At 36.9% G+C, this 17,433-nt stretch overlaps 1 protein-coding gene across 4 annotated transcripts in view; it reads right to left on the bottom strand.

Moving 5' to 3' along the window:
* Positions 1-17,433, bottom strand: part of UHRF2 (ubiquitin like with PHD and ring finger domains 2) — a 101,819-nt gene that overhangs the window by 74,848 nt on the left and 9,538 nt on the right. For all 4 annotated transcript variants that reach the window (XM_087444563.1, XM_087444565.1, XM_087444564.1 and 1 more), the window contains exon 3: positions 9,231-9,490. In XM_087444563.1, the coding sequence (XP_087300689.1) occupies positions 9,231-9,490 (260 nt within the window). The remainder of the gene's footprint in view (positions 1-9,230; positions 9,491-17,433) is intronic.

Below are 17,433 nucleotides of genomic sequence, written 5' to 3'. Positions count from 1 at the left end.
TCCTAGGCACTGGTATTTTTAAAAGCTTCCTAGACCATTAATGTGTAGCCAGGGTTGAGAACCACTAGTCTAGTTAATGAAAATGAATCTAAAACCAAATCCACTGAGAACAGATGCTTCTTAATACAAAAGCAGGATAAGGATTTTAGCCTTTGTCTGTTGATAAAGCAGCCAAGTGATGAATACAGATTAAATTCAGTAGTTGCTTACATACCTACGGCTTAACTCAACACAAGAAGTTCTGTGTGTGCTATATGCTTTAAATTGCAGGCAAAGGATAAAGCAAATCTTTAGGTCCTACAAAATGGCTGACCTTTGAAGGCAATAGAAAGGTAGGCTACCATCAATTACACGTACCACGCTTAGGCTAAGTGGCAATATCGCATATTGGTTAACTCTTAGGCTCTGGAGTCAGACCATTTAACAGATGTGCTCTTTGGCAAGTTATATAATTAAGCCTTGGTCTCTTCATATGGGAGTTAATGTAACTAACATTATAGTTATGTTAAAGATTACGTGAGCATCCATATGAGAAGTTAGCTCAGACCAAAGTACACAAAGCAACTATTAACAAACCTAAAAGGAGATATAAACAACACCACAATAATAGTACGGGCTCTTAACACCCTACTTACATCAATGGCTAGGTCATCCAGACAAAAAGTCAATAAGGAAATACTGAACTTAAACAAAAAACTAGACAAGATGGACTTAACAGATATATACAGAGCACTCCATCCAAAAACAGCAGACTACACATTCTGCTCAAGTGCACATGGAATATTCTCAAGCATAGACCATATGTTGGGAAACAAGGCAAGCCTCTATAAATTCAAGAAAATTGAAATCATAACAAGCATCTTTTCCAACCATAACGCTATGAAACTAGAAATCAACTACAAGAAAATAACCGAGAAAGTGACAAAGATGTGGAGACTAAACAATATGCTACTGAATCATCAATGAAATTAAAGGAGAAATCAAAAAATATCTGGAGACAAATGAAAATAAAAATACACCATACCAACTCAAATGGGACGCAGCAAATGCGGTCCTGAGAGGGAAACTCATAGCAATACAGGCTTACCTTAACAAACAAGATAAATCCCAAATAAGCAACCTTAACCTACACCTAACTAGAACTAGAAAAAGAAGAACAAACAAGGCCCAAAGTCAGCAGAAGGAGGGAAATAATAAAAATTAGAGCAGAAATAAACGAAATTGAAACCAAAAAAACAGTAGAAAGGATTAATGAAACAAAGAGCTGGTTCTTCGAGAAGATAAACAAAACTGACAAACCCTTAGCCAGACTCACTAAGAAAAAAAGAGAGAAGAATCAAATAAACAAAATTAGACATGAAAGAGGAGAAATTACAACAGATACCACAGAAATATAAGGGATTATAAGAGAATACTATGAAAAACTACATGCCAACTAATTGGACAATCTAGAAGAAACAGATAAATTCTTAGACTCATACAATCTCCCAAAACTGAACCAAAAAGAAATAGAAAATCTGAATAAACCAATCACAAGCAAAGAGTGAAACAGTAATCAAAAACGTGCCAAAAAATAAAAGTCCAGGACCAGAAGGCTTCTCCGGAGAATTTTACCAAACATTCAAAGAAGATTTAATACCTATCCTTCTCAAACCATTCCAAAAAATAGAAGAAGATGGAACACTTCCTAACACATTCTACAATGCCAACATCACCCTGATACCCAAGCCAGACAAGGACAATACGAAAAAGGAAAACTACAGGCCAATATTGTTGATGAAGATAGATGCAAAAATCCTCCACAAAATATCGGCAAACCGAATACAGCAAAACATTAAAAAGATCATATACCATGATCAAGTGGGATTTATACCAGGGACACAGGGATGGTTCAACATCCACAAATCAATCAATGTGATATACCACATAAACAAAATGAGGAATAAAAACCACATGATCATCTCAAAAGATGCAGAGACGGTATCTGACAAGATACAACACCCATTTATGATAAAAACTCTCAACAAAATGGGTATAGAAGGAAAGTACCTCAACATAATAAAGGCCATATATGACAAACCCACAGCCAACATCATACTCAACAAGGAAAAACTGAAAGCCATTCCTCTGAGAACAGGAACAAGACAAGGGTGCCCACTCTCACCACTCTTACTCAACACAGTGCTGGAGGTTTTGGCCAGAGCAATTAGGCAAGAAAAAGGAATAAAAGGAATCCAAATAGGCAATGAAGAAGTGAAACTCTCACTATTTGCAGATGACATGATTTTATATATAGAAAATCCTCAAGAATCCACTGGAAAACTATTAGAAATAATCAACAACTACAGCAAATCTGCAACTACAGCAAAAATCAACTTACAAAAATCAGTTGCATCTCAGGGCTGGCCCGGTGGCGCAGCAGTTAAGTGCACAGGCTCTGCTTCAGCGGCCCAGGGTTCGCAGGTTCGGATCTTGGGCGTGCACCAATGCACCGCTTGTTAAGCCATGCTGGGCAGCGTCCCATATAAAGTAGAGGAAGATGGGCATGGATGTTAACCCAGAGCCAATCTTCCTCAAGGGAAAAAAAAAGGGGAGGGGGATTGACATCGCATGTTAGCTCAGGGCTAGTCTCCTCACACACACACAAAAAAAATCAGTTGCATTTCTAGATGCTAATAACAAACTAACAGAAACAGCTCAAAAAGATAATCCCATTTACAATAGCAACAAAAAGAATAAAATATCTAGGAATAAATTTAACAGAGGTTAAAGACCTATACAATGAAAACACTAAGAAATTACTGAAAGAAACCAATGATGACGTAAAGAAATGGAAAAATATCCCATGCACATGGACTGGAAGGATAAACAGTTAAAATGTCCATATTATCTAAAGCAATCTACAGATTCAATGCAATCCCAATCAGAATCCCAATGACACTCTTCATGGAAACAGAACAAAGAATACTAAAATTCATATGGGGCAACAAAAGACCCCGAACAGCTAAAGCAATCCTGAGGAAAAAGAACAAAGTTGGAGGCCTCACAATCCCTGACTTCAATATATGCTACAAAGCGATAGTAATCAAAACATCATGGTACTGATACAAAAACAGACACACAGATCAATGGAACAGAACTGAAGGCCCAGAAATAAAACCACACATGTAAGGACAGCTAATCTTCGACAAAGGAGCTGAGAACATACAATGGAAAAAGGGAAGTGTCTTCAATAAATGGTGCTGGGAAAACTGGACAGTCACGTGCAACAGAATGAAAGTAGACTATTTTCTTTCGCCATACACAAAAATTAACTCAAAATGGATCAAAGACCTGAAGGTGAGACCTGAAACTATAAAACTCCTAGAAGAAAATATAGGCAATATTCTATTTGACATCATTCATAAAGGGATCTTTTCTAATTCCATGTCTACTCAGACAAGGGAAACAAAAGAAAAAATAAACAAGTGGGACTTCATCAGATTAAAGAACTTCTACAAGGCAAAGGAAACCAGGGATCAAAATGACTAGCCAACCTACGAGCTCGGAGAAAATATTTGCAAATCATATATCCGACAAGGGGTTAATCTCCATAATATATAAAGAACTCACACAACTGAACAACAAAAAAACAAACAACCTGATCAATAAATGGGCAGAAGATATGAATGGATACTTTCCCAAGGAAGATATACAGATGGCCAATAGGCATATGAAAAGATGTTCAACATCACTAATCATCAGGGAAATGCAAATCAAAACTACACTAAGATATCACCTTACACCCATGAGAATGGCTATAATCAACAAGACAAAAAACAACAAATGTTGCAGAGGTTGTGGAGAAACAGGAACCCTAATTCACTGCTGGTGGGAATGCAAACTGGTGCAGCCTCTATGGAAAAAAATTAAAAATAGAAATACCTTATGATCCAGCTATCCCACTACTGGGTATCTAGCCAATGAACTTGAAATCAACAACGCAAAGAGGCTTATGCACCCCTGTGTTCACTGCAGCATTATTCACTATAGCCAAGAAGTAGAAGCAACCCAAGTGTCCCTCGACTGATGACTGGATAAAGATGTGGTATATATACACAATGGAATACTACTCAGCCATAAAGAAAGACAAAATCGTCCCATTTGCAACAACATGGATGGACCTGGAGGGTATTAAGCTAGAGAGAAAAAGACAAACACCACATGATTTCACTCATATGTGGAAGATAAACTAACACACGGACAGAGAACTGTTTGGTGGTTACCAGGGGGAAGGGGGTTGGGGGATGGGCACAAGGGGTGAAGGGAGGCATTTATATGGTGACTGACAAACAATAAGGTACAACTAAAATTTCAGAATGTTATAAACTATTAAGACATCAATAAAAAAAATAAAATAAAAAATAATTTTAAAAAAACACCAAAAAACAAAAAAAAGAAAAAAAAAAGAGAAGAAAGGAGAGAGGTTAGCTCAGAGTCTGGGACATAAGATTTAACGTAATCTAAATCGCTGTAAGCCATGCTACAGACATACTAACCTACTAGAAACACTAAAGAATGATTGTCCTTTTCCAAGTCTACCTCTGCCCCTCAGTCAACATCGTGGCTCTTCATCACAATAGCCTCGGGGTCTCTACTCTTACAAGACCACAGTCACAACTTTGTAAATTTAAATGTTCAGGGCCCTTAAGAATGTTAAACTTTAAATATCTTAACTATAAGAGAGGATATTAATGAGAATAAACACAACTTTTAGAAAGCTATAGAAGTATACAGTACAAGCTTACTATGAAATAAGGAAAAACCTCAATGTTCCTTCCCGTTTTTCTTTAGTTGACCACTTAACCACTGCATGATTTATAACTGCCTATATTATTTGACATTTGCTCACTTCTGAAGCCCCTTTCCTTTTGTTTTCTGTCCAAAATACCACTAAAAATAGAGGTTTCAATTAGGCATAGCCTCTCTCCAGTAATCATGGCTTTGGGAGGAAAAAGGTAGCTCTCTCCTCACAGCCAAGTTGTATATGCCCTCTAACAGCATGCTTTTACAAAAGCCTTATGGAGGATTTAAGAATCCCTTGGAATCTAAATCTCTAAAATTTAAATTTAATATTTCTACTGCCAACTCCTTCTCCCCAAGTACTTACTAAACAAGGCCCTTGCTAAGGCAAGGATGAAACAGATGAGTGGTACAGAACAGCAATCAGGAACAAAAAAGCACACAAGTATCTGTGTACCAGGCACTTTCGTGTTAACGCCACATGCTTGCTTTATATTATTTGCAGTAAGATGTGAATCGCAAAGCTGACAAGCCTCATCTAGACCTTATGATGGACAAACTACAAAATCTTCACAACAAACTCTCAACATTTCAGTCTATGTTCATCAAGGAATCTATAGAAAAGGGACCCTTACAAATAGTAAAACTCAAATCTTAAAATATTTTAAATAAATCTCTTAATCTGCTTTTTATGAACTTACAATGTTTTATCTATAATTTTGAGAGGAAAAATGGAGAAAGATTAGGAATCAAATGATTTCATGTACATTTTAGAACAGTGTCCACTAGTAGATTTTATTTGGCTTTTTTGGGGTTTTTTTTTTTTTTGAAACTCCTCTACCTAATAAGTAATATCATAAATCTGTAATACCTACCCATTTTTCATAGATTAAAAATTGTTTGTTTTTAACTCTGCTCTGACTGGAGTGGGGATTAAAGATGCAAGAGTATACCTATTTATCTTGTTCTGAGATAGCAACTGTTTTAATGAAGTTCATTTCAAAGACTGAGAATTCATCTGGTCTGGTAAGACATTAGATCTGTAGCTTCACCATAAAAACAGCTTTTGAACAGTGCCATTTTAAACTGACAGACACTGAATATCCCAAAAGAATTTCTGATGCAGGTTCCTTGGTCTCATGTACGATACCTCCCTGCCTTGGCTGAATGACAGCTTATTCAAACTGCACTGCTGTGCTTAGAAGTTTGGAGATATGATAATTAATTAAGCAGATTACTTTCAACTTACTCTAGTAGGAGAAAAATGAAGTTGGTTCATTGAGAGAAATGGTAGTACTTAGTATCATAAATGGAATGGGATGGTAGCCTATAAGCACTTAAAGCCTATTTAGTAAGTTCAAGTACAAAAATAGTATCTGAGAAATACCGTCTAGGAAGTAAAAATTATACTAAACTTAGAGGTCCTCTAATCCAATCGCTCTAAGTTTATAAACTCTCTTTGCAATGTAACATCTCTACTAATTCTCCCTGTCCATGGTTGAAGATGGCCAATGCTTATTTATTGGCTACTTCTCAGGGCTGACGATTCTGTTTTTAGAGATTTAACTGGTAGGAGGCTTAGGTTATCCTGAAACTTACCTCCTCTGTTGTACAGAACTTCCTTCTAGACAGAGCTTTTAAAATATGAAAGTTATCACGATCCAAGTCTTTTCAAGCTAAATAGTGCCTTCAGCTACTCTTCACGACGTAAAAACCACCGTTTTACATTTTTACTTTTTTGGTTCTACTTTGAAGATTTACCAGGTCCTGCTGGGATTGTTCTTAAAGCATGAGAGATGGAAAACAATATTTCAAGTAGCGAATAACCAGCCCAGTACAACAGCAAGATCACCGGGCTTGTTCGAGATATCTTACTTCTAATAAAACATCCTTACAGTATAACTATTTGATAGCCACATTCTACTGACTCACTTGGAGCTTACTACTCAATAAAAATCTATTACTGGGGCAGGCCCCATGGTGTAGCGGTTAAGTGCGGGCACTCCACTGCTAGCAGCCCAGGTTCGGATCCCAGCGCGCACCGACGCGCCGCTTGTCAGGCCATGCTGTGGCGGCGTCCCATATAAAGTGGAGGAAGATGGGCACGGATGTTAGGGCCAGTCTTTCTCAGCAAAAAGAGGAGGATTGGCATAGATGTTAACTCAGGGCTGATCTTCCTCACAAAAAAAAAGAAAAAGAAAAAAATCTATTACTATGCCAAGTCACACCCTTCAAAAGCTCTCTTCAATGCATCCTCCATCCAAGGAAGGAAGAATTTGTTTAATAACTTATTGAAATCAACATGTATTTTACTATAGTTTTTAACTTACTTTTCTAGTAACCAGGAAGAATGAAACTTTAACAAGATTTGTTATCACATCCCTAATGGGTCATGATTCTTTCTAGGTGCTTCACCAACCTTTTGTTATTTGGGACTCTTAACCAGAAGCTCATTCTTTTACCTTATACTTTATTTTATACAGTCCAGAAGCTCATTCTTTTACCTTATACTTTATTTTGTATAGTCCTTTTCTCTTTTTAAAGATGTGAATGACATTTACCTACCACCAAGCTTTTGTTATCTTTTATTTCTCAAAGAAAGTTCAGCTATCATATTTTTAAGCTGCCAGCACTGAAACCTTTAACTTCATCATGTAAAACTATTCAGGACAGATAATTTTAGTCTCTCGTGCATGTTGGATTTAGACTCCCTTTTACTTACCTTCATTCTAATCAAGACAAATTTCTCTTTCATTTAAAAAATAGTCAAATAACACTCTAACATTATACCAAACTCAGGCCTATCCCTTGGAAAGTCTTAATCCAAACCTAATAAAGAGTCCATAAAACTGTAAAAATTTAATAAGCCTTAGTTCACTTAGTATTTGAAGCTTATGTTATTTCTATGTCATATCATTCTATACAATACTTTTTGCCAAACAATAACTCCTTTATTGGCCAGAATCAGGCTGTAGGTAGCAGTTTTCTTAGCTATCTCTTCTCTTCTCCAAGAAAAAAAACTCAAAGCAAATCATGACCTCTACTTGTTGACAGCAGATATACAGATAGCTCAAGTAACCCCCACCTACACTATCTTGCCTCTTTGCCATGGCATTCATAAACCCAGAGACCGATTATAATAATGCACCACGTAATGATGTCTCAGTCAATGACCAACGATATATATGATGGTCTCATAAGATTAGTACCATATAGCCAAGGTATGTAGGAGGCTCTATCATCTAGGTTTGTGTAAGTACGCTCTATGATGTTCATGCAACAAAATAGCCTAACAATGTGTTTCTCAGAACATATCCCCGTTAAGTGATGCATGACCGTACTATCAACACAACAACTCCAACTCCTTTCTATCCCAGCCTCGATTTACCAATATTGCCAGTCCTGGTCAATCCTAGATCTTAATACTCATTCTAGTTGTTGGTTCTATTAACATCTACTATGATAAAAAGCAGTATGATGGCTTATCCGAAATAAGCCACGTTGGCAAGTTAGCCACAACCATAAAAGTATCAGAAAAGTAAAGATTAAAGGGATCTATTACTGACCCCTTTCCAGGTATCCTGGAAATCTGAGTTGACACCAACTCACAACTTATACCATTTTGTGGTAGGAAAAAATATCAAAACCATTTTAGGATCTCAAACTTTTATACACAATAAGGATTTGGCAGCATAATATTTTCCATACGTATTAAGGTATCACCTGAGGGCTGACTTAAGTTCATTTAGTGTGTTAAATACTAAATCTGTCCCAATAGTAACTTTTATACTAGGATTTTAAAAAGGTGAAGAAAATGATAATTCAGTGTTAGAAGCTAGTATCTCAAGGCAAGTTCTTAATACTGTTTTCATACAAACATTTAGAAACATTTCATTGGGGGAGAGGGATTGAAGAGTGACTGCTCGGTAGGGGGTTTTCTGGTGGGGGGAGATAAAAATGTTCTGCTATTAGTTTATGGTAATGTACAATCCTGTGAATACACCAAAAAATAGTGAATTATACCCTTTAAACAGGTAAATTGTATAAGTGAATTATCTCAATAATAAGTTGTTTAAAAAATATTTCAACCACATTCTAGTAGCTATTACAATAAATATTATATACTTTCTAAATTATTAAAATACATATCAAAAAACCTAATAGAGGAAGAGACAAAGAGAAACCCTTACATACTAAATTAAGCCAGGTATTAGGACACTGAAAACAACACATCACTTAGGAGCCAGAGATGACTGAGTGTTAAAGAGCCCTTATTATATTACAACCACTAAACAAACAGAAACATAACAAACAGATGGTAATAGACTGAACATGACCCCTAAATGATTTCTTCAGAAAGACTATTATTTGAAAACAATCTTGAAATGGAAGGCTTTGCCTCTATAAACAAAAACATGAATGAAGTCCTCAATAGCATGAGCACTTACTCATCATACTCGATATGATAAATAACGTCTTCATCAGCAGCAACAGAGTCTGAATTAGACGTAGAGGGTACACTGTCCAATTTATTTGTGTTCTCTTTGGAATTATGATTTACATTTCCATTAGTCCTTTTATAAGAACTGCCATTCTTCAGTGGAGTTTTGCCACGTGAATGTCCATCAGAAGCTCTAGTAACGCTATGTATACGTGCTTCAAACCAAGCACCAAGGCCGACATCTCTGGCATCCACCAATTCATTTACCTAAAAAAAGTTTAAAATTAGTTAATGAAGCTAATTTCATCTACTGCTTCAAAAACCTTAATATAACTCAAGTTATTTTGAGCATCATCATGGTTAACAATATTTTCAGCTACTCATGTTTAATTTCAAAGAGTCGATTAAAACTATTCTTTGGATTATACTGTCAAATCTGTTATTCACTAATATGAAAATTAACTTTCCTCCCAATTTCCTTCAATGAAATAGGTGTTTTCATTTTAACTACTCCTTACCTGTGTCTACATTAGACTTTTAAAAATGTAATTCTTGTGTACCCAAGAGTCCTTCTGGCAAGTCATTCAATAAGAATGTCACTAACGAAAAGCTAGGACTTTATAAACTATTATGACTATGTTATTAATTTGTTCCATTAATTTTTTCAGACCCCTAAAGATAATTTACACAGTCAGTCCAATCGGAAAAGAGTAAAATATTAAACAGAAAATGAAACTTGAAAATGAGGGAATTATGTACACATACAAAGGGAAGAATCTAGTGAACCTATCTATACAAAATGGGGTAAATTCCACCAATACTTAGTAACTCACTAGCAAATGCATTATTTAGTATCTCAAAGAACAAAGCTAAAATAGCAAAAGAACAGAGGTATAAGATGCAAAATGGATGCAGTCAAGTCTAGTGGATGTTCCAGAACTGAACTGTGCAATCTGACAAAAGGAAAATAGAGTATTAGAAAACAGGTATACCAGAAGTTAAGAGTTACAATATGGAAGCTGGTTAAAAAAAATCCTCTCCTAAAAAACCTGAGGAAATTGGCCTAAAGGTCAAGGCTCTTTCAGGAGCAATAACCAAAAGGCAGCCCCAAGTGATAAGTCCTTAAAAATAAAAAAATGACATCACTAATACAAGATTATCACCTAATCAAGCTAGCTCTTCCTGAGGGTATAAGAGATCACTTAAGGTATCCAATAGAATTCGGTCAGATGGTATAGTTTGGGGGCAGAGGGAATATATACTAGAAGTTAAATATCCATATGCAAGGCTCCTTAACTTAAGCTTATCTAACTCTAACAACCTTAATTAATAATTCCTATTTTACAAGATAAGGAAACAAAAGCTCTGACAAGTTAACTTGCTCCAAATGAAAACTAATGAAATGTAAAGCTAGGATTTGAAGACGTCTCGACCTTGAAGTTTATGTTCTTGCCACTGTATCATGAAAGCTTGATGACAAGACAGGTAAATAGGAACTTCAAAGGTCAAGTGATAAACTTAGAAACAAGGCATTAAAAATGTAAAAAGGTTTCAAACCACCAAGCTAACACAGAAGGTAGAGAGTGTACAGACAAAACTAAAAATTATTAACTATCACTACCACCAGAAGAGGTACAATATTTGACCAAAGGCACTGTATGTAACAAACACGGTAGCACTGAAACAGCTTGAAAGACATAGGTTCAATGTAACATAAGAAGGAAGAGTTGAGGAGAAAAGAAAAAGACCTAAGGGCCAACCAGGCTAGACATAACAAAGAATCAGAGATGGAACAAGGTATATATTGCATAAATCAATTCACGCATTAAATGGACACAGGCTCTTTTCCTCCATAATAGTCAATGACAAGTTTAAAGACATTTGGTTTCTTACAGGCAACACTAGCTAAAACAAAAAATAATCAACGTCAAGGTCTATCATACTTGGGAGAATAAACTGAGGCTACTACTCTTTCATAGCAAATCAAAATGTAAGAGGTTTCACATAGCACCCCACCATTATTATTCTAGCCAAGAATGGGGCATATAGTTCATACTAAACCTGTAACAGAAAAAATACGTTTAGCAATATAAATCTTACTATCGAACAGTAAGAGGTAAAAATGAAATAATTAATTTGCATATCAAACAAACTAGCAGGCAAATCTAGTATCTGGATACCTCAATATTTGGCAACACAATTAGAGTTAATGAAAATCTAAGTCAATCCAAAAATACTGCCACTGTTTAAATATTACACACAAAAGAGAACACGTTTGCTTATAAAGCTAGCTAGGGCATTCTTCGAGAACAGTAACCCTACTTTTATAACTGGAAACAAGAATTACAGGGGCTGGCCCGGTGGTGTAGTGGTTAAGTTCGCATGCTCCACTTTGGCGGCCCGGGGTTTGCAGGTTTGGATCTTGGGCGCGGACCTACACACTGCTTCTCAATCCATGCTGTGGCAGCATCCCACATACAAAATAGGGAAAGATGGGGGCTGGCCCAGTGGCACAAGCGATTAGGTGTGCGTGCTCCGCTGTGGCGGCCCAGGGTTCGCCAGTTCATATCCCAGGCACGCACCGACACACTGCTTGGCAAGCCATGCTGTGGCAGCATCCCATATAAAGTGGAGCAAGATGGGCATGGATGTTAGCCCAGGGCCAGTCTTCCTCAGCAAAAAAAGAGGAGGATTGGCAGATGTTAGCACAGGGCTGATCTCCTCACAAAAAAAAAAAGAAAAAATAGGGGAAGATGGGCACCGATGTTAACTCAGAGCCAATCTTCCTCAGCAAAAAGAGGAAGACTGGCAACAGATGTTAGCTCAGGGCCAATCTTCCTCAGCAAAAAAAAATAAAATAAAATAAAATGAAAATTACAAATACTCCTATTAAGTATAGTTAACCACTCATGACAATGCATATAAACTGAGTAAAAAAAAAAATGCTTTTAAATTCAAAAGTAGGGCCGGCCCCATGGCTTAGCGGTTAAGTGCGCACGCTCTGCTACTGGCGGCCCTGGGTTCGGATCCTGGGCTCACGCCGACGCACCGCTTCTCCAGCCATGCTGAGGCCGCGACCCACATACAGCAACTAGAAGGATGTGCAACTATGACATACAACTATCTACTGGGGCTTTGGGGGAAAAAAAGGAAGAGGATTGGCAATAGATGTTAGCTCAGAGCCGGTCTTCCTCAGCAAAAAGAGGAGGATTAACACGGATGTTAGCTCAGGGCTAATCTTCCTCACACACACACACACAAAATTCAAAAGTAAAGTTTCTGCACATTACACAGGCATACTAAGTTAGGCCAAACCCAAATGGGTCAAACTGCATGCAAGATGTTAAAGCCTCTTTCGTAAAGCCCGGGTTTTGAAGATGGTTCAGAAGAGGATACTTAAACTTGTATGATTAACATGAAAACAGAGGATACTGCCATGGTAACTTTCTTAGTAGTAATCCAGTTGAAATTAAGAACCAAAAAGTATGTCCAAACCTGCAGAATATACAACACTAAGAGTGTACCAATGTAAACTATGGACTTTCGGTGAAGCTATGTCAATGCAGGTGCATGAACTCTAACAAATGTCCCACTGTGGTGGGGATGTTGATAATGAGGAAGGCTATACATGCATGTGGGTAGGGGGTATATGGGCAATCTCTGTACCTTTCATTCAATTTTGCTGTGAACGTAGAACTGCTCTAATAAGCAAAGTCGAGTAAAAAAAAAAAAAAGCCAGAAGAGATCTCACAGCAAAAAAGCAGATGGGATGACAAAGAGGAAAACAGAATATGGGGGGGGGGGGGTCTCAATTGCTCCCGCAGAATTTTTTTTTTTTTTTTGTGAGGAAGATCAGCCCTGAGCTAACATTTGCCAATCCTCCTCTTTTTGCTGAGGAAGATTGGCCCCGGGTTAACATCCGTGCCCATCTTCCTCCACTTTATATGGGATGCCGCCACAGCATGGCTTGACAAGCAGCGCGCTGGTGCGCACCCGGGATCCGAACCGGCGAACCCCAGGCCGCCACAGCAGAGTACGCGCACTTAACCACTTGCACCACCAAGCTGGCCCCCAGAATTTTAATTTATGAAGGTGACTGACAACATGGGGAGTCTAATACCATTGGAAAACTGATTACATTTCCCAAGAAAAGGGGGCACTCCATGTAAGGCCACAAGGGAAAGCAACAGGTTAGGTCAGGAGGCAGAAGGAGCAAGGGGAAAGCATGGCCCAGAGACTTTATTAAGTTTTCCATGGAAAAGGCAAGTCAGGGCAGGGTATACATCTTAGGATTGGCTAGTTTGAATAACGTTGGCAGGCTCTGGGCTATAGGGGTGGTCTCTAGTTGTCTGATACCTGAACCCCGGATGGTTAGAGCATAGCAATGTTGGTTGGTCTGTGAAAGTAGATAAAGAGGTGGCTGGGGTTGTAGACTCTGGACTGGTTGGTTTGTATTTGAAAGGTGAGTTCACTTGTTTACTGTCTCTTCCTAGCTAGCCCCAAAAGAGGTAATCTATCCTCAGCCAGCAAGGGCTCCCCAAAAATGTCAAAACATAAAAGATAAAGGTGGGGGGGACCACACACACCAATAATGCGTATGTGAGCTAAAAAGTCATGAGATAAAGTTAAAAAAAACAAAAACAAAAAACACAACCCAATCACATAAATCTAAGCTTAAGAGCTGGATTTATTCATATCAAAAATACAGCCACATCTACAGAAGAATATATCTTCCATGCCCAAGTACTTGATATAAAAAAAAAAAAGTGAAGTATATGTGAGGATTTACTATATGATGGGGATACTTCTAAGCACTTTGTATGTTCTGTGGAAAACACACCAGCTCTGCAGCTAAACTTAGGTTTAAGTCCTTGTGTGTCACCTACCAGGTGTAACCTTGAACAAGTTATTTACCTGTCCTAGCCTCAGCTTCTTTATAAAATAACGTACTTTACAGTGTATTAAGAAATTATGCGACAAAATCCACATGACATGTCAAGCTAGCAAGCACCAAGTAGGCACAAAAGAAACAACTGTATCCTTTCACTAAGTATAAGTATGTTCGATGTTAAGACTCATTAAAACTCAGAGTATAGTCTCACTGCTATATTCTGCTTAGTAAACATGTTAGCAGTTTAGTGTTATGTACATTATCTCCTTTAATAATTACGATACGAAGTCATTCTTATTTTCCAATGAGGTTCAGAAGTGAAATACACTTGCCCTCAGCAGATACATCGCTAGAAGTGGGAGCTAAGCTGATAAAGGTTTCTCCAACTCTGAACATGATTCTCTCATTATACTGTTTCTTCAGAGGTACAAATCAAAATGGAATATCGTTTCATTTACAGAAAGTTTAGAAAGAAGAAAATTAGGGATGCAGACATATGTTAAAGGTTATTATGAGGTTGTTCAAGGGTAATAATAGGATAAAGTTAATAAAAAGCAAAAAATTGATTACCACAGAAGTTTGGGTAGTAGTTACAACTAGAGAAGAGGGAGTTAATCAACAGGGGGCACATGGGAAGTTCCTGGGGGTACTGCTGTTCTATTTCTTAATTTGGGTATTGTTTATGAACATTGACTTCATAATATTTCATTAACCTCTACTCTTTTGTATTGTCTATTATGTTTCATAATCAAAAAGGTTAAATATCAAGAAGTGGAGTTGCACTGTAGACAAAAGACAGGAAAATACTAAAATATCCATGATTTTTACTTAATAATTATTGATAATTTTCCTCTTTCCTTTATTTCTCACAACGAGCATAAGAAAACATGTAAAAAGTTTAACAGTGCTATGCACTTAGCTAAACCCTAAAACCTCACTATCATCCTTCTGAAAAGTTATTATTTAGGCCAGGATGACAGTCATTTCAACAGTAGGATCTTATGTGAGTCATATAAAGCCTCCACATCCAAAAACCAGAACTAAAATCAACTTAGGTATCAAAAGTCTACCTTGTTTCAGAAAATAAATTATTTCCTAGAGTCAGTGTGATTCAATCCGTGTTGTACAATGGGAAGATGGACACAGCCTCTGCATATTTGATAGTGGTATCTAGTATCTTAAAATATATGAAAAGATAACTGTAAGTGACCAAACGTTGCTCAAAGTTATCAAATAGGGCAAACAAGAATGATATTGGATAATAACTTCAGATTAAAATTTCATCTTAATGTATTGAGTTTAAATGTTTACCTATGCCAGTTTTAAGTAACGCTAATTTGAAAATTCACTTTCTGTATCTGCTTATCATGCACGAGGTTCAAAGAAAATTTTAGGCAAAAGGAAGAAAAGCCCCAAAATTTGTTGGCTCATCCACAAAGCAATTTTAATTATAAAAAGCTCTATGTACATAAAAGGAAAATCTTTACAAAAGTAAAGCAAAAGTAACATAGGCAAGAATTCAAGATAAAGGCAAAAAAATCCCTCCCAATTTTTAAGTGATCTAGAAACAATTTAATGAAATTTTGATATACTTACTATTCAGAGACTAGTTGCTCTAAGGAAAACAGACAAATTCAAAGTGAATTCAAAACAATTCAAAAGTAGCAGGTTCTGAGCATTTTCAATTTAGCCAAAAAGAAGTTAGTATCTAATAAAACTCCATGAAGGCAAGGGGCAATATCATTTGTTTACTACTCTATCTCTACTACCTAGTACAAATATATACTTGATATCCAAATATTCACTCAATGAATGAATTATCCAGAAATAAGCACTTCTATATGAAAAAAGTCACTAGTCAAAATTTCAAGTACCTATGACAATTACTGAGCTTCATCAAAAAAAGCAAATAAATCTGTTAGGCTCTTCAACTAACAAGTTAAATGCAGCTTTGACTAAACATATTACTTTACAAATAACAGTAGCCTTTTGAGAGTTTAAGTGCCAGGTTTTAAGCATGTTTCTAAATGAGGAAAGGGAGACAATGTAAAATTTACTTGCCAAGTTTGTAAAACTCCGAAGAGGTTGAACTGGGATTTAAAACCAAGTCTGATGACAAAACTAAAGTACCTAACATCTATGCTATATATTAATATGAAATATAAGAGATGTTAAAAAAAAAAAGTTAGGTACTAGAAGTAGTCAACAGCCAAAGCACTAACACTGAAAATAAAAAGCAAAGATGTGCTGAGAGAAGCAGTTTCTCATGATGCTCTTCTGAGTTAGACTGAGGGGAGGGGATATAGCAAGGTACTGAGAAGTATGCTAAAAAGAAAGAATTTAAATTGACCGGAAATGCTCAACTTTGTATAATCACAGATCTGTAGACACATAAACTGGCCCTCCTATGAAAAGAAATTCATACCTTCACAGCCCAAAACAAATCAAGTCAAAAGTAGCAGCTTCTAAATTTTTGCCCTTAACCAAAAAGTTAAAAAGTAATAATGTAAGCTTAATATAGATACAGATAGTTAAATATTTATAGATATATGTATATACAGGAGTTATATTATACATAGATATAGTTCCTTGCTTCCTCAGCTGAGGGCCTTCAAAGCAATGACTCCCTAGTAGAAAGGAGCATACCTAGAGCTTGCATCTTGGTTTCTAATACCATTCTCCAATTAAAGGAACCAAAACTCCTTGGAGAAATGGTCGAATCCAGGACTGGGGCAGGAAATATTTAAGGTGAGCTTGGAGCACCTTCTAGTGCCAGAAAGAAAGTGCTTTAACAAAAACAAACAAAACACACCACAATAATGGGAGTATGTCGAAGGGACACATGAAAAAAAATAGCCATATTTATGTAAATAAATGACTTACTGAATAAATAAATGGGGGAGAAGAGATAAGTCTCCCATGTAGAATTCCCAATAATTTTTGTAGATAACCTGCCCTCAAGGAAGTGGAGTACATAACTCCCCACTCCTTAAATGTGGCTGCATATAGTGACTTCATCTCAAAGAACACAGTATAGAAAGGGGGAGGGGGGCGATTAACTTCACAGTGAGGAAGCCTGACAAATACTACCTCAGCCAGGTGATTTAGGTTCATATTAACAGTGGTAAGTCATTAAAACATAAGTTATAACCAGCAAATGGAATATTGATAGTATGTGCCCTAGACACGATGTGATGAAAATAGCACTTCACCTCCATGGTCCTCCTCTCAAAATTATGTAAATCCAGTCTAACGATGAGGAAAACAACAGACAAATCCTACTAGAAGGACATTTTACAGAATACCTGACAAGTACTCC

The sequence above is a fragment of the Ceratotherium simum genome, chromosome 20 (genome assembly GCF_057802395.1).
Source record: "Ceratotherium simum simum isolate JZ-2026a chromosome 20, ASM5780239v1, whole genome shotgun sequence".
Classification (NCBI taxonomy): domain Eukaryota; kingdom Metazoa; phylum Chordata; class Mammalia; order Perissodactyla; family Rhinocerotidae; genus Ceratotherium; species Ceratotherium simum.
This window is presented reverse-complemented; position numbering and strand designations above follow the sequence as displayed.